Source organism: Vidua macroura, chromosome 28 (genome assembly GCF_024509145.1).
Source record: "Vidua macroura isolate BioBank_ID:100142 chromosome 28, ASM2450914v1, whole genome shotgun sequence".
Taxonomy (NCBI): domain Eukaryota; kingdom Metazoa; phylum Chordata; class Aves; order Passeriformes; family Viduidae; genus Vidua; species Vidua macroura.
Window position 1 is genome coordinate 4,186,179 of NC_071598.1, and position 19,809 is coordinate 4,205,987.

Consider the following 19,809-nt stretch of genomic DNA (forward strand, 5'->3'; position numbering starts at 1 on the left):
CAAAACGAAACAAAAACAACTACCCCCCCCCCGCCAAAAAAAAAAAAAAAAAAAAAAAAAAAATCCACGTGGAAACATTTTTAAGGTGAAAGAATTCAATTTACAGAAAAACAGGGAGGCATCAGTGGCAACCTTTTCAAGCTGACAGCAACAAGGAGCCCGAGCAGAGTGGATCCGGGGAACCCCAGACAGCAAAGCTCAGGTTTGCACTCAGAGCCCTTCCCTTGGAGTGGAGAGCAGCACAAACTCACGCTGCAGCACCCTGGGGTGAGGGACCGGCTGGCCCAAAGCCACTGCAGAGACTCCTCTGCTGGCCACACCTCTCCCAGCTCCCGGAGGGTTTGGGGACAGGTTCTGTGTCCCGCTGGGCACCGGGGCTGGCCTGGCGCCGCTCTCCCCGTGCCCAGGGACGGCGTTTGTTCAGCTGTCCCAGTCTGCAGTCTGATTTCCTGGAGGCTCTGATTGCATCCACCTGCACGTCCCCAAACCGACACCCCCACGCCACCCCCTGTGCTCCCGAACCCCCGGAGGTGACAGCACCTTCCCGGAGGTGACAGCACCTTCCCCTCTGCGGCTCCTGCTGGGTGGGAAGGGTGCCTGGCACCACTTCTGTGTCTGCAGAGCTGCCCCTGGCACTGCCCCTGGCAGCGAGAGCTGTCCCTGGCCCCGTGCAGGTGTTCCAGGCGTGCCCAGGTGTGCCAGGTGTTCTAGGTGTTCCAGGCGTGCCAGGTGTGCCAGGTGTGTCAGATGTGCCAGGGGTTCCAGGTGTGCCAGGTGCAGGTGTGCACACCTGGCGGGGGTTCTGCACTGCTGCCAGTCCTGTGCAACCCTGCCCGGGGCTCTCCCTGGCACGGAGCTCGCCGGGTCACCCGTGCCCTTCCTCCGGAAGGTCCCCGTGCTGGCACAGGGCACCGGGAGGTGGCACAGCCGCCGTGCCCGGGACGAACTGGAGCTCTCCTTGGCTGCTCTGGCTTCCCGAGTTTGTGGCACTGATGCTCGAGGGGGTGAAGAGAGGAGAGAAGGTTCTAGAAGAGGAAAGGGGGGGACGCCTGCAGGGTGGCTGGTGCTGCTGCCACCTGGGGCAGGGGCTGGGGTCCCCCAGCCGGGTGGGTACAGTACTGCTGAGAGAGCCCCGGGACACCTCTGGCGGAGTGGGGGGACCCCCTTAGGCCGTGGGGCGGGGGGGGGGGCCGGGACGGGGGGGGCGCCCGGCTGGGAGGGGGTGCCTGGGGCGGGGGGGGCAGCGGGGGCAGCGTGGAGGAGGGGGCGTGGGGGGAGCTGGGGGGAGGGGGAGTGTAGATGGGGGCGGGGGGCGGGGGGGTGTAGATGGGCGCTGGGGGGGGGGCAGAGGGGTAGGAGTTGTTCAGAGGGTATTTGGGGGGGGTCTCCGTGTTCTTCACCCGCGTGAAGTTGATGCAGCGGCCCTGGAACAGAGCAGGAGGAGGAGAGGAGTTACTGGGAGAGGAATTCTCACCTCCATGGCAAGGGATGGACCCACAGACCACCCTGTCCCACCCCTGGCCACAGCTGGGACCTCACAGACCACCCTGTCCCACCCTCGGCCACAGCTGGGACCTCACAGACCACCCTGTCCCAGCCCTGGCCACCACCATGGCATGGGATGGACCCCACAGACCTCATCCCACCCATCCCAACCATTTACCAGCCTGAAGGGAAGGTTTGTCTAACTGAGATGTTTTCCTGCTCAGAATTTTTCCTGAAATGCATCCATTCCTCATCAGGATGTCTTGATATCCCATTGCTCGTGAGGAGCCAATAAACTGCTTTTCTGGCTCTTTGGTGCTAAGCTACAGTTTGTTGTACAGTTTTAAACAAAACCTTTGCCCTCTGAGCTATTATTTTCTTTTTTTTTCTCACAAGTTCCACCTGCAAAAGATCCCACTGTAAATACTCAAATGTCAGAATCAGCATTACTGTATTATGGATTCATTCCTTTAGATATGAAATCATCCCAAAAGGCACCAGAGGATTTCTGAATCTGTTCTTTATTTTTGGACTGGTGACCATGAGCTTATTTTCTGTTTTACTCTTTCCTCTCCCAAAGTAAATGTTTTTCCTGGTGAAAAAAAAAGCCAGATGCAGCACTGAGCCCCTGGGGGCTGCAGCGGATTTGTGGGGGTAACATTTTTAATCCCCTGCACAGCTCCTCCCTGCTGTCCCCAGGCTGGGCACAAACGCTCTGCACGGAGGACCCAGGATAAGGAAGAACGGAAGGATCTGGCAGGGATGGGAGGAGCTGCTGTGGAAGGGACACAGAGATGTCCAGACAGCTCCTCCCAGGAGCTCTGCCAGCTGTGCATGTGGAGGAACATCTGCCCAAGCCCGTCCAGCAGAAGGGAAAAGGTCTCCTGGCCCAAGGAGGCTGTGGAGCAGCCCCAGCTGAGCTCAGCCTGCCTAGGATGGGAAAGCTCCTTTGGGGAAAACAAAATCCGAGATTTCACAGCGCCTTGAGCTGCACCCAGCTCAGGATGACCCAAACAGGAGGGTCTGAGTTTGGTCTGTCCCCAAAATCTGAGCTTCTACAGGCAGAGGAGCGCAGGATGTGTCCAGTCAGGGACCTTCCCATGGCTGAGTCCATGAGTGTCCCCACGGCCACCAGGTGCCAGCCCCTCCTGGCTCTCACCGAAGTTTATCACCTCATTTAGGCATCCAAATTCACGCGGGGTGGGTGTGGAAGACGGTGGCAGAACATCCAGGAGGATGAGTGTGCTCATTGCTCCCACCTGTGCCCGGCTCTCCAGACCCACCAGAACCGTGCCAACGCCCCAGACCCACCCTGCTCTGCCCGCTGCTGCGGCTGGAGCTCTCTGAACTCTCCACGGAGGGCTGGCCCCGCTGGGAGAAACCAGAGCAAAGTACTCCCAAAGAGAGGGCACGGGCTGCTGCCCTGCCAGCCCCGGCCCCCAGCCCCAGCCCTGCTCCTGCCGGAGCTCAGCAGCAGGGCTGGCTCCCCCAGGGACCAGTGGCCATGTGGCTGGCAGCAGCAGCCTGATGGCTTCTGCAGGAGCTGCTGCTGGCTCCCTCCTGCTGCGGGGTGGGTGTCATTTCCAGGAACATCTGGGGGCTCTTCCTGCTGCCCTTCTGGAAAGGGCTTGGGGAATGCTGAGTGACACATCAGAGACATACCCCTGGAACCTTCCACCTGGGCCTGGATCCCAAAAACCCCTCAGCCAGGCTGGAACCTTCCACCTGGGGCTGGATCCCAAAAATCCCTCAGCCAGGCTGGGAATTCTCACCTGGGGCTGGATCCCAAAAATCCCTCAGCCAGGCTGGGAATTCTCACCTGGGGCTGGATCCCAAATCCTCAGCCAGGCTAGAACCTTCCATCTGGGGCTGGATCCCAAAAATCCCTCAGCCAGGCTGGGAATTCTCACCTGGGGCTGGATCCCAAAAATCCCTCAGCCAGGCTGGGAATTCTCACCTGGGGCTGGATCCCAAATCCTCAGCCAGGCTAGAACCTTCCATCTGGGGCTGGATCCCAAAAATCCCTCAGCCAGGCTGGGAATTCTCACCTGGGGCTGGATCCCAAACCCTCAGCCAGGCTAGAACCTTCCACCTGGGGCTGGATCCCAAAAATCCCTCAGCTAGGCTGGAACCTCTCACCTGGGGCTGAATAACAAAACCAAACCTCAGCTAGGCTGGAACCTCTCACAGCTTTTGGTGGGGTATAATTCCCACAGCTTTTGGTGGGGTATAATTCCCAACCCCACAGTCGCTGCTGCTGGGTTTGCCTCAGATTCTGACGTCAATATTAAAGGCATAACTGTAAATTCTGCCTGGGATAAATCCTGCCCTGGCTCAGGTCTGCCTGGAGCCTCCAGGGCTCTGCTGGGCTCCCCTGCACTCTGCAGGAGCCCAGGCTTTTGGCTCTGGAGCTGTTAGTTCCAGGAAAAAGAGCTAATGTTTAGGTTAACTTTTCCATGGCTGTTAATGGAAAAGCAGACTGCAGCAGAAAGAGTGGAAAGGCTGGGGTTTGTTCTTGGGCTCTGCTGCCTGTCAGGAGTTGCGAGCTGGGGGAGAAGGATGGGTTAAACAGCAGCTCCTTGTCAGTGCTGGGACACCCTAGGGCTGACCTGGGGGCTGCACAGCTGCTTTTGCTCTCAGGTCTGAGAAGAGACCAGGTCTGCTGTTCAGTCCAGGGGGATTTGAAACCCCAGCTCCTGGTTTCTGCTCTTTGTTCCAGGAGGTTTCCACTCACCCCTCTGAAATCACACAATTGCCTGAGATACCCGAATTTCCCTGTCTGTAAAACAGGCTCCTGATTCCAGAGGAGGCAGGAGCCAGGGCATTTCCCAGGATGAGAGGGAGATTTTGCTGGTGTGCTTTGTGAGGCTCCTCATCAATCAGCACCACTGGCCATCCCCACGTCACCCTTCCCTGTGGCCACCTTAATAAAACATATTTCATGCTGCAGAGAACTCCCTTCACAGAGCCATGGGATGAGTTACAAAAACCTTAAATGCCACCCGGTGCCAGCCCTGCCATGGCAGGGACACCTCCCACTGTCCCAGGCTGCTCCAGGCCCTGTCCAGCCTGGCCTGGGACACCCCCAGGGATCCAGGGGCAGCCCCAGCTGCTCTGGGAATTCCATCCCAGGGCCTCCCCACCCTCGCAGAGAAGAATTTCCTTCTAATTTCCTCTTTGGATGCTGTGCATGGGAAAATGAAGCAGCAAGGAAAGCTGCTCCTTGTGGTTAGGGGAGGATTTGGAGCACATTAACAGAATATTCCAGCTGCTCCCACGGATCCCCCGTTTGGAGCTCAGATGAATCAGTACCACCACGGGGTCCCAGAGGCTCTCCCCACATTTCCTTCTCCCCCCTGCCTCGGGCCAGGCTGAATTCCTGCTTTCATTGGAATTAAATTAATTAATTAAAATGAATTAAAATTAATCCTGCTTTAATTCCAGCTCCTGGCAGGGCGGGGCTGGCTTTAGCTGGCACCTGGAGCACAGGTGACACAGCAGAGCCCCGGGGGGGTGGCAGCCCTGTCCCAGCTTTTCAGCTTTTGTCATTTCCCTGTATCGAGCTCCGTGTGGGAAGTGAGGGACAGGGAGAGAGATCTTTCCCAGCCTGGTCTGTGCAAGTGCACAGCATTCCCCAGCAGGCTAGGGAAGCCAAAGAAGGGAGATCTGATTTTCTAAGGGTTTGAATTGGCCAGAAATAAAGAGACACCCAAATTCCTCAGGTGGTGCAGCAGCCAGGGCTAATCCCTCCCTGAAACACCCAATTACTGCAGCACATTAAAGGTTCTCAAAGAAAGCAAGAAAGGACTGAGAAGGAAATTTTACAGTGGTGTGATTCCACCAGGAAACTTAAAAAAAAAAAAAAAAAAAAAAAAAAAAAAAAAAAAAAGCTCTTTTCCCTGAATCTTCATTAATTTGGGTAGGATACATCTCTACACAAAATTTGTTATACCTTTCCCCTCTTTACACCCTTCTATATCTACATTCACCTATTCAAGCACAAATTGAAAATGCAGTTTATGCAATGCAATAACAAATTAAATTACATTTGATCCCTGATTGAAGCGTTCCTGGCCAAGTCTGAGCTTGAAACACATTTTGATGACCTCATAAATCCCTGACAGAGCAACATTTATCAAGGAAGTGCAACTGGCACTTCAGAGAAACACGAATTGTTTGGGTCCTGCGAGCAATTTGCACAAATAAGGGTTCCTGTGTTCCATTATAAAAGTGATAAAGTTCTCTAAAAAATGCATATATATTTACATCACCTCTCTCTGATGGTGTTTCTGATACAAAAATAACCTCATTAATGCTGACAAGAATGCAAACCTAGTCTCTTGAAAATGTGAGAAGACCACAGGAATCCCATGTGATCTCACTTCCTCGCCTTATTGGAACCATCTGTGTCTGTTGGGAACCTCAGACCCCCCATCCCCAGCTCTGACTCCAAAAAACCACAATTTCATCATCCTTGTGTGCATCTCCTCTCTGGGTGCCCTTCAAAACGGGTCCTGAGCATCCCTGGATGTTCCTTTTGCTCTGGGCCGGGAGAGGAGCTGCTCAAAGCCTCCTGCACAGCAGGCCAAGGTTTCACAGAATTCACAGAATCACTGGGCTGGAAGGGACCTTCAAGATCATTGAGTTCAGCCCCAGCACCTCAGCTAGACCCTGGCACGCAGTGCCTCATCCAGTCTGTTTTTAAACACATCCAGGGATGGGGACTCCACCACCTCCCCGGGCAGAACACTCCAGGACTTTATCACCCTTTCTGTGAAAAACTTCTTCCTAATATCCAGCCTTTCCAAACCTTTCTCCTAATATCCAACCTATCCAGACTTCTTCCTAATATCCAACCTTTCCAACCTTTCTCCTAATATCCAGCCTTTCTCCTAATATCCAACCTATCCAAACTTCTTCCTAATATCCAACCTTTCTCCTAATATCCAACCTACACTTCCCTCGGTGCAGCTGGAGCCTGTGTGCTCTGGTTGTGTCCGTGCTGCTCCCTTGGCTCCTGCTGGGGCAGCCAGGGCTGGCAGGGGCAGCAGGAGCAGGGACAGTGCCCTGCTGCTGCTGGGGACCCTTGGCAGGAGGCTGGGGTGCCAGGGGGGTGCCCTGTGGGAGAGGAGAGGTCTCAGCTCTGCCTCCAGCCCCACCTCAGCCTGGATCCCTCCTGCCCAGGCACTCCTGGGGCTGTACCTGGAGCTGTACAGGGCAGGCATCCCCACCTCCATCAGAGGCACAGGCTGAGCTCACAGGGAGCAGGAGAGCACTGAAATCTTCAGTCCCAGTTCATGCCCTGATGTGGGGCTGGGTACATCTGTCCTGGCAGTTCCAGGGACCCCTGGCAGCTGCGTGGGCTGCAGCAGATGAGCAGCTCACAGATAAAAGAGCAGCTTTGAAAACTCAGCTCAGGGCTTGAGGTGGAAGCCGTGCCTTGTTCTGTGCAAGGGATCTTCTGAGCAGCCCAGCTCGTGCGCTGAAGGGGATAAAGTCACTGATTCCAGCAAGGCATTGCTTATACATGGGATGATGTAACCCTGGGACTCAGGCCAGCTCTGTCCAGGCTCCAGAGCAAACAGAGATGCCTTTCAGTTATTTCTCATCTGACCTCACCATTTTATCTCCACCAGTGGGTGCATTAAGGAGCCCATTCGACAGCACTGAGTCTGAAATCTGCTTCCCTGCCTCAGGAAAGAGAGGGGAAAGAAGGAGCCACAGCCTGCTGTCCAAACTGCTCCTCCCTGCAGCTCTCAGGGATCTCCTGTGCTCAGAGGCTCCTGCTGCAAACCCCAGGCTCCTCTTCACTACCCACACGTGCTGCCTGCAGAGCTTTGAGCATTGACCCAGCCTGAGAAGGTTCCACCATGATCTGGGGGCTCCCTCTGGGGCTGCTGGCTCCTGTGGGGTGCTCTGCCAGCCCCTGGGGCTGCTCTGCCCACCCCTGGGGCTGCTGGCTCCTGTGGGATGCTCTGCCAACCCCTGGTTCTCTCATTCCCAGGGCTAGCACTGGGCACCTGCTGGTTTGTGGCTGGAAAACTCGAGGTGTTTAGTCAGAAATCCACCCTGGAACAGAGCTGGGCAGTCTGGAGCTGCTCTGGGGCCTGCCAGGGCCACGAAGCAGAGCCCAGCTCTCCTGGCAGCACCGGGGTGGGGGTGATGGGTGACCTGGTCCCTGCAGCACTGGGGTGAACTTGGGCAATCCCAGAATCCCAAATATCCTGATACCCAGCCTGACCCTCCCCTGACACAGCTCCAGCCCTGCCCAAACATATAGGAATATCCCTCAGTGGCCCTGGGAATTTCCCCTGTGACTGCAGGGGAGCAGCTCCGTGCCCCAAGAGCAGACTGTGCTGGGCTCTTCCAGGGGCTCTGCACAGCTCAGGCTGGAAACCACGGCAGCCAAAGCCCAGGGAGGTGACAGGGGTGACAGAGTTTGCTCCTGAGCAGAGGCAGGCAGAGGGTTTCGCTGGCAGTGCTGTACCTTGTCTCCTGGCTGGGGACGCATCACGGACACGCGGTCGTAGCCCTTCCTCAGCAGGACCCAGAGGGCATCCAGCTTCCCCTGGAAGGAAAGAAACAGAGTGTTGGTCCTGCTCTGGGCCAAGAGCAGCGCCCAGACCCAGCAGGCTGTGCCCCACCACGGCCAGAGCCTGCAGGAGGGGCTGGAGGACAAGGTTTTCTCTCACAGACCCTCGCTGCAAAGGAAGGGCTGACAGATAACAGCACTCAGGTGTGTGACAGTGACAGCACCCAGTGTGTGACAATCACAGCACTCAGGTGTCTGACCCTCCCAAAGGTGATGTGTGACTCAGAAACCTTCTGGGCTCAGAGAGAGACTAAAACCTGCTCAGCTCCGGGACCAAATGAAGTGAATGCGAAGAGAGTTGGATCAAATAAATAATCCTGACTCTTGACCTGTCTGTGGCTGTTGGAGTTCTGGGTCACAAGTCAAAATTATTTATTTGATCCAACTCTCTTCACATTCATTTCATTTGATCCTCGGTCTGTGAAGAACTTAGTACCCTGAGAGTTGTAGGAATTTCTGGGATTTCTGTTTTCTGGAGAAACAGAATTCCTATCCATTGTATTGTCTACAACAGACAGTATTTGCTCATGCTCCCGTGATTATTGTCCCCAGTGCTCTGAGTGCTGTGATATCAGAGCAGGAACCAGGAGCAAAACCCCTACCAGCAAACACCTGCAGAAATGAGACACCGAGAATGCACAAAGTTATCCCTTGGTACAAAACTGTTTTCTGCAGATAAGAGCATCAAACCCAAAGAGCCACCCCTGGCTGGATCCAGGAACTCCTGCCTGATCACTCCTGCCTGGAAATTGGGACTGCAGAACTTGTGAGAGCAGAAATGCCTTGTGTACCTGTCGTGGGACAGGATTACCGAGTGCAAATGTGAGCTGGGTGTTGCAGAGGTGCTGGGGAAGGGCTGAGTAGCCTCACTCAGAGTAAGGCAGCTGATTCTCCTCCTCGGGGTGTGGGAACCCCAGGGTCTGTGGGGGCCAGACTTGACACTGGGGGTGTTTGGGAACTCCTTTGTGACCCCAGGTCCCTGGTGTCTAACTGAAGACTCCCTTTCATGGGGCAGAGTCCTCCTCTTCCCTTTCCAAGGCACCACCAGGGCCACGATCCTCTCTGGGATCTCTATTCCTGCACCAGCCTGTTCAGCCAGTGCTCCAAAGCTTATCTGGGACATGCAGGGACATGTGGGTGGAGGCAGACACAGAAAATGACTGCAGGGAACCTGTTTCCAGAGGATATGGGGGAAAGACTTCCCAAGGTGAGAGCCAGGAAAGTCTGTGATTCTCAAAGGAAGCAGCAAGAAACTTCTCAGACAGATTCCTCTGCACTTGGACACAGAACTCCTGAGAGCTGAGGGAAACCATCCCTTCTGCTCCAACCCATCTCTCCTCTGCAGCAGACCTGGTTGAAGCTCTTGATCTCCAGTCCACCCTGACAGCTCTAGAAATAAGCACCTTTTTCTTCCATTTCTCCTTTAGGAAACCAGAGGCAAAGCGACAACTTTCCATGGAACAAAAAAAACTCAAAAAAACCCACAACAAAACAAACAAAGAAACAAAAAACACCAAAAAAATCCCAAACCAAACAAAAAAAAAAACAACAAAACAAAACAAACAAACAAACAAAAAAACCAAAAAAAACCACCAAAACACACACAAAAAACCCCAACAAACAAACAAACAAACAAACCCCAAAAATTCCTTCTTACTCCACAGTCCCAATTTCACAATTTCTTGGGAAAAGCCAAGAGCTCCATCTTTGGGAGCCTCTGAGACATCTGGGTGGAAGAGAGGGAGTGTGCATCATGGAAAGGATGATGGTTGAAGAAATGGAATGGTAAGGCTTGCTCTTGGAAGCAGAAACCATCCTGTGCTCTCCATGGATGGGCTGTGTCTCCCTGTCTGGAACTCCTCCACAGCTGCAGCACGAGGTCGCTTGGAGGGAAAAAAATGCAAGGTCTGAAGGCAAAAAAAGCCTTGAGTCCTGCTAGATCTGAGGCCCAGAGAGAAGAAACACTTGGGGCAGATGACAAATGAAGGAGTGCACAGCTCCAGCCATGGAATTTCCTCTGGATCCATGGTGAATCCAGCCCTGCACTGACCCTGAGTTACCCCAGTGCTCCTGAGACCTGCTGGTACCTTTGGAGCTGTCTGTAAAGCCAGGTGGCCACAGCAGGGCTGGAGTGGCTGGGATCCAGCTGGGATCCACCTGAGGTCTCCTTGGAGAGCACCACTTGCTGCTCCAGCCCCAGGTCGGGGTCAGTCTCTTGTTCCAGGGAACAAGGATGAGAGGAAATGGCCTCAGGTTGTGCCTGGGGAGGTTCAGGTTGGAGGGTGGGGAAAATTCCTTCACTGCAAGGGTTGGGAAGGCCTGGCCCAGGCTGCCCAGGGCACTGCTGTGGTCCCCATTGCTAAGAAACGTGTGGCAGTGGCACTCAGGGCCGTGGTTTAATGGGGAATGCGGTGGTGGATGAGGACCCTGAAGAGCTTTCCCAAAATTAACAGTCTGTGACTCTGATTCACTTCCATCTACGTTTGTGCTGCCCCTCCCTGTCAGATGAACCAAGGGTTTGGTGAGGTTCTCCAGAAGCTTTCAGATTTGTCATTCCCCCTGGATTATCTGCACTGGCTTTGCAGACAGCTGAAATGACATTTTAAAAGCAGCATAATCCGGTTGGCACCGTGCTAAGAAGCAACAGCAACAAATCAGAATAACAACAATAATAACCCCAATCTGTTAAGTGTCAGTAGACACATTTGGTAGCAAATAAATCTCTGGAGCATTTAAAAAAAAAAGCAATCTATCCACTCTCAGCTGTCTACCTACTTATAGACATGACTCTGGGAAGACAGAAAAATAGAGGGAAGAAGAACTCCATCATAAAAGGCAGAACATTCTAGGCAGGGGCAGTGCAGTGTGGAGAAGAGGGGGCCTGTGACCAGCAAGATGACTGATCCTAAAATGGGAATTTCCTGGCTCTTTACCAGATTCAAGCACCCTTGGTTCACTGTTCCTGAAGTTTTAATTCCTTGCCCTTCTCCTTCACCCATGACTTTTTCAAGCAGCTTGTTACAGCCAGGTTTATCTGCTTCCCAAAGGGTGCTTCAGCCAGGTGAGGGGTGGAAATGGAACATCTGCTCTATCCACAGCGCTCTGGGAGCATGGGGAGGGGGAAAATTCAGGAGACATTTCCTACTGGTGAGCTCTGTGAAGCACTCCCCCCAAGAAGTGCTGGGAGCCTCTGCGTTATTCTAAAATCCAGGATGGAGCCCAGCCAGTGCTGCCCTGGCTGAGGGTCCAGCCCTAGGCTGCTCCCACCTTCCCTGCAAATCCATCTTCTGTGCTCACACCTCCAGGACACGGCTTTCTGCCCAGACTGAGGGTGAATTTTGCCAGTTTTGCCAATTCCTTACTGCTCAGGGAGAGCAACAGCAGGACTCAGCTCCTCAGGGATGATCTTCCTGGGTTTGCTGAGTGCTGCTGACTGTCCAAGGGAAGTGTTGGAGACACTTATCCTGCCTCCACACACTCGCTGGGTGCAGCTCAGTAAGGGGTGTGGTGGCAATTAATAATTAGGTAAATTCTTGTCCAGGCTGCTAAATACTATCCAGATGCGGAACACTGCAAAGTTTTGGGAGTATTTGAATGCAGCATTTTGGATTGGAACTGTCCCTGTCCTGTACACAGTTGGAATGGTAGATGAGAGACTTCTAAAAGAATTAACAGTATCACCCCTGAGATGCTGCTAATATTTGCAGGCACCATTATAACTGAATTCTTGTTTTTATGAAGCAAAAGCTGTTCCAGAGTCAGAACTGAACCTCAGCCCTACCTACACTAAATCCTCTCTCCAGGCCTCTCTTGAGCTTTGGAGAATTTCCATCCTGGACACAGATCTGCAACAAACCTGATTGTTCTTTTCAGAGCTGATTTCCCATCACGCAGAACAAACCCTGAAAATTCACTGGGAGTCTCCTGGGGCTGTGATCCAACAGCATCAGCAGGGAAGGGGAGAAAGTTAGCAGAACCTTCTGTGGGAAAGGACCCAGCTCTCCAGCAATGAGCTCAGGTGGCTGCACCCCCATGGTTCCAGCTGTCTGAGCAGCTATTTGGGGCTCTTTGCCCTGAAATCAGCGTTTCTGTCAGCTCAGCTGCAAAAACTCACTGTGCTGTGTCTTGGCTGGATGAGGTCATTTCCAGGAGCCAGGAGAACCTCCCAGGTGGGCCTGGGGTGTTTCCAAGTGCACTGAGGCAAAAGGACAGCTCCTTCAGGAACAGGGGGCAGCCTTGAGGGGTTGAGGTGTGCTGCACTCCCCACCGGAGCTGGGATTGGGGTGTGCTCCATTCCCCACTGGAGCTGGGATTGCCCTGTGGGATTGCCCTGTGGGTTTGGGGTGTGCTCCATTCCCCACTCTGAGCTGGGATTGCCCTGTGGGTTTGGGGTGTGCTCCATTCCCCACTCTGAGCTGGGATTGCCCTGTGGGTTTGGGGTGTGCTCCATTCCCCACTCTGAGCTGGGATTGCCCTGTGGGATTGCCCTGTAGGTTTGGGGTGTGCTCCATTCCCCACTCTGAGCTGGGATTGCCCTGTGGGTTTGGGGTGTGCTCCATTCCCCACTCTGAGCTGGGATTGCCCTGTAGGTTTGGGGTGTGCTCCATTCCCCACGTTGAGCTGGGATTGCCCTGTGGGATTGCCCTGTAGGTTTGGGGTGTGCTCCATTCCCCACTCTGAGCTGGGGCCGCTCCCTCCAGTCTGTCCCACCGTGGCAGTGAACGACCCTCACAGACACACGCTGAGGTCATTACAGCCAATGGCTTGTTGGGAGGCTCTGTTTGTAAGATGATAATCTTCCAGGGGGAAAGCAGAGAAGGTGCTGGACCAAATCTTCAAGGAGGCTCACGTCTGGGATCCCCCAGGAACCACCCGAGCTGCCCTGAGCCTCGCTGCCACGCCTGGCCCTGGGTTTGAAGGTCAGGGACTGAGGAGAGCCCAGCCATGAGGCTGGCCCTGCTTCACTGGAGAACCTGCAGCAGCTCAGGAGCCAGAGGCAGTGCAGGCAGCCCTGCAGGGACATCTCCCAGCTTCTGTCTGACCCCATGGCTGCTGCTGGGCAGGGAGGAAGCAGGACAGCCAAGCCTCTGTTTTCCTTCAGAGAGGCAATTCTGCCCCTTTCCCCAGCCACGCAACTCCCAAACCTGAGCAAGCAGCTGGGGAAGTCCCACAGCCCCCTGTGGCCCCTTCCCCCAGCACAGGCACTCCAGCAGCCCTGGGGATCACGGCTCTGTGGGCAGATCTCATCCCTGGGTGGGATCTCATCCCAGACAGCAGGAAGAGCTGCTGCTCACCCCAGGCAGGCTGGGCTCACCTTGATGGGCGAGTACCACTTCCGAGGGGACGAGGGCCGGCGCATGCTGCTCCCCAGGCTCCTGGGCTCAGGGAACTCATACTCCTGCTCTGGCATCTTCACTCTGGCATTCTTGGCCTTCTCCAGCTTGGCACCTTCCTCCGTGGAGCCCTTCTCCCCCCAGCGCACCTAGAAGGAGGGATCAGATCAGGATCAGATCGGATCAGGATCTGAGCAGGATCAGATAGAGCAGGATCAGGGTCAGAATCAGGATCAAGATCAGATCAGTATCAGGATCAGGCTGTGCAGCCCTGCTGCAGAATCTGCCCTGCCTCTGGGTGTTCCCATCTGAACAGCAATGCCCAGGCTGGGAAGTTTGTTTCTAGACTGCAGCCCAAATGTTGAGCTTGTCCTTGGTGGTGGTTTATGAGAAATGTGGGAGTGGGGGAGTTTTTCAGGAAAACTAAAACCATTTCCTTGTAATTTGTGTGGCAGTGCTGCCCTGTGTCCCAGGCATGGACCAGGACATTGCTAAACTCCAGAAATTTGTGTTTGCCTCTCAAATATTCCCATACAAAAGTGATTTGCACTCATAAAAACCTCAGGAAGTTTGTGCCTGCCCCCTGAGTGCCCTCCTGGCTGGGCTGCAGGCACTGTCCCAGCTCAGAGCTGAGCCCTGGCCTGGCATTTCCTCACCTCCATCCGTTTGATGCCGCCCACGCCTCGCCCTCCGTAGTAAGAGGCATCCACCGTTGGCCACTTCTTCTTTGGCAGCCCATCATCATCTTCCTCCTGCAAAACAGCAGCAGGGGTGGCACTGCCAGGGGCCACGGGCAGGGATGGAAGGGATGAGCAGACATGAAAGGGATGGGAAGGGATGGAAGGGGTGGGAAGGGATGAACAGGGATGGAAGGGATAGAAGAGATGAGCAGGGATGGAAGGGATGAGCAGAGATGGGAAGGAATAAGCAGGGATAGAAAGGAATGAGCAGAGATGGGAAGGAATAAGCAGGGATAGAAAGAAATGAACAGGGATGGGAAGGGATGGAAAGGAACAAGCAGGGATAGAAAGGAATGAACAATCCCAGCCTGCCTTGTCCTTGCAGGGCAGGCCAGGTTCTGGCCTGTCCCTCCTTTTCCAGAGGATGTACATCATGAAAGGACAGTGTTTCATGGTATAGACACCACCACTTGGAAGGGACAGCCCAGCTCCAGCAGGAATGAGATTTTGGGGTTTCTCCCCTCTGCCACCCCCTCCCTTCACCTGGGGCTGGGCAGAGGCAGCTGCTGCTTGTGGCTCCCTGTGCTGCAGGGACCCTGCAGGGCCCAGGTAAATCTCCCTGTGGGAGTTCAGGCCTCCCAGGATGCAGGGAAAGAGCAAGAAAATGAATAAATTCTCTCCTGAGCCACGGCAAACTCGGGGTACCTTTGGAAACCACCCCGGTGGGAATGCCCAGAGTTATTGAGAGGAGCCGGCCAAGAGGAACAGTCACAAAAAATGCAATTAGCTCCTGTAATGAACCCGGGGCAGCTGCCCATGGAAGTCCATGTGGCTTCAGGGAGCCCTGTGGCTTGTGTCTGTGTAAAAAATGAGATTTAAATTGTGTGTCCTGCCCTTGCTCGCTGCAGGCACAGAGCTAAACGTGCTCAGCACCTCACGGTGACACTCAGATATGGGTGACTTAACAGATCAAGAAAGTTCCCTTCAGTTTATTTAAAATGAGTCTGCTAAAGCTCTAGTGAAATTCAAGGTATTTTAAATTCTCTGCTGCACTCCTGTAGTGCCTTTCCCTTTAATTTCTACAGTTCAGGCTGTGAACTGGCACAGCAGAAGAGCAGAGTTCATCAAAAACGTGAAGTATTTCCTGTGAAAAACGTGGAGAGAAAAGAAAAATGGTCCCTCTCTCTTTTTTTCTTCTTCTTTCTATAATTTTTCACAGGGATTTGGCTAAACTCCAAAACTTAGGAGCCTTCCAAAACTGGAAAAACCAAAACTACTTTGAAATTGAAACTCCCCATCAGGAAAACTGAAAAACTGGGTGGGGGGGGGGGGGGGGAAATCCAAGAAAAACTCTGGTTTTCATGGCAACCAAAAGCATTTCAGTTTATCAAAACACAGAAACTGGGCTGCAAAAAGTGTCCTGATCCAAGGGAAGGGTGAACAACTGGTCATAAGTACCAGGCTCTTCTCTTCAGAGCTGACCTCTCTCTCTGGCCCTGGGCAGAGCTGCTGAGGCTCTTTGCTGCAATGTCAGAAGTCATTATCTCTGCACGAAGTTTTCCATGAGGACTTTTCTTTGTTGTTGTTGTTGTTGTTTTTTTTTTTTAAGAAAAGAAAAAGAATAAAAAAAAAAGAAAAAAAAAAGAAAAAAAAAAAGGAAAAAAAAAAGGAACAAAAAAAAAAAGGAAAAAAAAAAGGAAAAAAAAAAAGGAAAAAAAAAAAGGAAAAAAAAAAAGGAAAAAAAAAGGAAAAAAAAAGGAAAAAAAAAAGGAAAAAGTGGAAGTGAAGCCATCTAAATATTTTCCTTCAGCAATTCTCTCTCTTCAGCTCAGCACAGACTGGACTTCTCACAACAGGAAATACCAAGGTTTAGGAAATTTTCCCCACAAGCCTTAAAAGCCCTGCGAGCACAGGACAGCAGCACACGCACAGGGAGGCAGCAGGACCCCTGACAAACAAAGGAGTCACAAGTTTGCTGCAGGACGAGCCTGTTTATGTCTCTTCAAGGGAGGTTTTGCAATCCAAGAAAAAGCCCCCAGCAGCCGTGTCCTACACCCTTGGCCATGTGCTCAGCACACTGGGGGAGCTGGGGGAACTGGGAATGGGCTGGGCAGGGAAATGGGAAGGAAAAGGCACCCAAAGCCCACATCCAGCACTCCAGTTTGTGAGCCAGGCATGGATTCTCTGCAGGTTCCCTGCCTGCCTCAGCTCTATTTTCCTCCACGTGGGGTTTGTACCTGAGGAGCTCCAGCTCCCACCCAGCTGCAGCATCAAAAACAGCCCCAGAAAATCCAAGAGCGTTTCAGGATGCTGGAAACCGACTGGACAGAACTTGGCACCTTTCCACCCCAACAATCTGCTTTAGATGGAGCTAGAGTTTCTTTTAAAAAGAAGAAGCAGGACAGAGCTGCATTTCACAGTCAGGGATCCAGACTCAGAAGTGCTGGATTGCAGAAAACAAAGATCTGTGTTTATCTCAGAGGCCAGGCCGGCTCTGGGTACTGTGATCCCGACCTGAGGGAACCTCATCTGTGGGTAACACAAGGATAATTCAGGCTCCACAAGGGACATCTCAACCACTCAGGGTAAGAATTCAAACGAAATTTGGCCAGATATTAAAAAAAAAAAAAATTGGACAACTTACCCCTCTCCCCACCCTTATAATTATTTTCCCAGTTGTCTCTGCAATGCCTGAATTTTGTCAGAATTCAGCATTTGTGGAGAGCTCTGCCTGCACCAAGGGCTGAGCCATGACACAACAATCATTTCTCTGTGTGAGAGATGTTCTCATTGAATTTTAGTGCTGAGGGAGCACAGAGGCAAATCCAGCTGTCCTCAAGACCCTTTTCTGCCCCTTCTCCCAACACTGGAACCATTCCCACAGCCTATGGCCACCTCTCAGCTGCTTTGTGCCACTTTGGGGACACCTTGCTGTTCCCAGAGAATGTTTCCTCCTGCTGGGAAAGGTTTTGCTTGGGAAGCTCCCCAGAATTTCTCTTCTCCAGCCTGAACAACTTCAGCTTCATACAAGCTCATCCTTGAGACACAAACGTTTCTCAAACCAGCACAGAAACTCCCCTTTTGTCCTGGCCCAGACCTCTGGAGGTCCTGCCTGAGGTGAAGCCTTCCAAGAGCAAAGAAGGATTTGAGCTGCAGGGAGGTGAAGTTCCTGTCAGCTCATGGCAATCAGCACCAGAATGGGATGAAACCAACCCCCACAGCCTCTGCACGGCACTGGATGTTTCGCATGGCACTGGCCATGAAACTGGAATTTGGCTATTAAACTGGAATTTGGCCATTAAACTCCACACCTCCATGGTGTAATATCTGCACCTCTCCTATTGCCAATAGCAGACCCTCCTTTTTTTTTGTCTGTCTCTTGGAAGGTTCCTTTTCTCCTCCCACATTTCCACAGCTCACTCTAAAAAGGGGGTACAGGGAAGGAGAAGCATTGGCACACCACTGGGACCTGGATCCATTTCAGGAATAAGTTTCCTACCCTGGTGTCCACAGAAATTCCGACCAGATCCTTTCTCTGGAGCTTGTTTTGCTATCTCCCCAGCATGGCTCTCCAAAAGGAGCAAGGGAGACAATTGGGAAAAGAATAATGAGCAGCAATAATTGAACAGCTTGGTCTGGTGGACCATCTCCAAGGACCCTTCCAACCCAACCCAACCCATTCCACGATAGTAAGGGAGAGTTCAAGCAGCTCTCCAAGCAGCTGGCTGTCCTTCAGTCATTCTCTGTCCCCGTGGATGTTGTGGCAGAGATCAGACCCCAGGATCAGAGTGGATCCAGCTGAGCAGGGGCTCATCCCACAGCAGGGACTGCCCAGATCCAGCTGTGGATTCCCCTGGCTGCAGCAGAATTCTGGCCCAGGGAGTGAAGAGGGAACTGTAGGAAGCTACAGAGCTCTGCAGTTGGGGATTTTGGGTGTATTTTGAGAATGGGTAGCTACAGCAGAACCAGCTTCAGCCTTGTGGGAAGCCTCTGCTCTGAGCTGGGCAGAGCTGTTCCAATGAGCCCAGCTTAAAGGTGATGGAGCACAGGAATAAAACCAGCTGTGTCCTCCTGCAGCAGGCCTAGGAAAAGCCCTGCTATTCACTAGAGGTAGAAGAACATGATTTTGATCCACCTGCAGTGACTAATCACAGGCCAGCAAGGTGCTCCTGCCTCCTCCAGGCACTCTCCTCTTCCTCTTGGCATTAACTCAATCCTTGCTGGCCTAAGTGAAACCATCTGTCCTGCCCTATGCTTCACCCTCAGCATCCCCAGCTCCCCGAGCAGCACAGCAGGAGATGACAACATTTGCAATTTCTGAATGAATTAATTGGGAGTTTCTGGCCAGTGCTGATTTCCTTCAGCAACAATGAAGTGTCTCACAGGGCCTCTGAAGCAGAGTTCAGTGAAACCTTTGACAGCAGAGGCTGCTTCCCCCTCCTTGTTAGAGTGTGATGCATTCTCCTTCCTCCTGTGGCCTTCAGCTCCCAAACCTGCTGATGCAAGAATTCCTTTTTTTTTCCTTTTTTTTTTTTTTTTTTCTTTTATGGCCAAGAATTTCGTGAGAAGGAAAAAAATCCAACTGTAACCCTGCTGCTGAAGGGACCAGCAATCCCTCCTGCTGGAGAGGAGCAGCTGCTGGAGTCCTGCAGGAGCCAGGGGCATCTGCAACACCTAAAAAAACGGATTGTAGAAAATCAACTCCGTCTTCTATTTGTTTAGAGCAAAGCAGAAAATCTTGAGGCTTTGATCTTCTGAGAATGCATCACACCATTCTGTGGACCAGCCTCTCCAGTAGTAAATGCACAACAAAATGCATCTTTTCAGTAAATGCACAACAAAATGCATCTTTTCAGAGCTGCTGCTAGTTTTTCACTAGTGGGAAGCTCTTCTGTCTGGAAAAAAAACCAGTGCAAGTCACAGCTGCAAGCCTGACTGACTTCTGAGAACTGCCCCGGTGCTGCACAGTTTCTAAAACAGAATAAATGACATTTTCGTTTCTGAAAAAGCCTTTGGCTGCCAAAGGGACACCTTGACTCTGGGGTAAGTGAGCTTGGGGGGGTGCTCTGGTGGGAAGCAGGGGTGGAATGGCACTGCTGGAGCAGCTGGCACATTGTGCAGGTGGATGTCCCAGCCCTGGCAGTGTCCCAGGCCAGGCTGGATGGGGCTTGGGACAGCCTGGGACAGTGGGAGGTGTCCCTGCCCTGCTGTGAGATGGGCTGTGAGGTCCCTCCAACCCAAAGCAATCCATGACTGCTGTAACCAAACCTTGCAATGCCCAGGTCCCCAAAGAGAACAACACCCAAAAAATGTCCAGGTCCCCTCCTGGACTGGTGAGGCAGCAGGCAAAGCACATCCTCCTGAATGCCAATTTTCAGTCACTGTGCAGGGCCCTCTCAGGGTACAACCAAAGCCAGGACAAGTTGCATTTCAAGCTGCAGCTGTGATTTTGCAGGGACTGCTCTGCTTTTGCAGCACTTACTGGGTTGACAAAAGACTTCCTTATAGGTGACGCACTCTTTCCTCTTAGGGGATGCAATTTCCCCCTCCAGCTCCTGGCCAGGGAGTCAGCATTCCAGAATGATGTCTTTTAATTAATTTCAGCAATTGAATCCCTTGCCTTGGAGGCATGGGTGATGCAGAACAAGGCATGTGCAGTTTGAGGTTAATATTTTCCTTTTCATCCAGAGGACAGAAGCTGACAAAGCTGGTGGGTTTT

The 19,809-nt window shown here is 52.8% G+C and overlaps 1 protein-coding gene across 1 annotated transcript in view; it reads right to left on the minus strand.

Annotated features, from left to right (window-relative positions):
- Window positions 1–513: 513 nt before the first annotated feature.
- Window positions 514–19,809, minus strand: part of ANTXR1 (ANTXR cell adhesion molecule 1) — a 64,041-nt gene continuing 44,745 nt past the window's right edge. Inside the window, exons 15-18 of the mRNA XM_054000608.1 lie at window positions 14,067–14,162; window positions 13,392–13,559; window positions 7,973–8,053; window positions 514–1,424 (exon numbers count right to left, since the gene is read on the minus strand). Coding sequence (XP_053856583.1) covers window positions 1,026–1,424; window positions 7,973–8,053; window positions 13,392–13,559; window positions 14,067–14,162 — 744 coding nt within the window. The 3' untranslated portion in view covers window positions 514–1,025. The remainder of the gene's footprint in view (window positions 1,425–7,972; window positions 8,054–13,391; window positions 13,560–14,066; window positions 14,163–19,809) is intronic.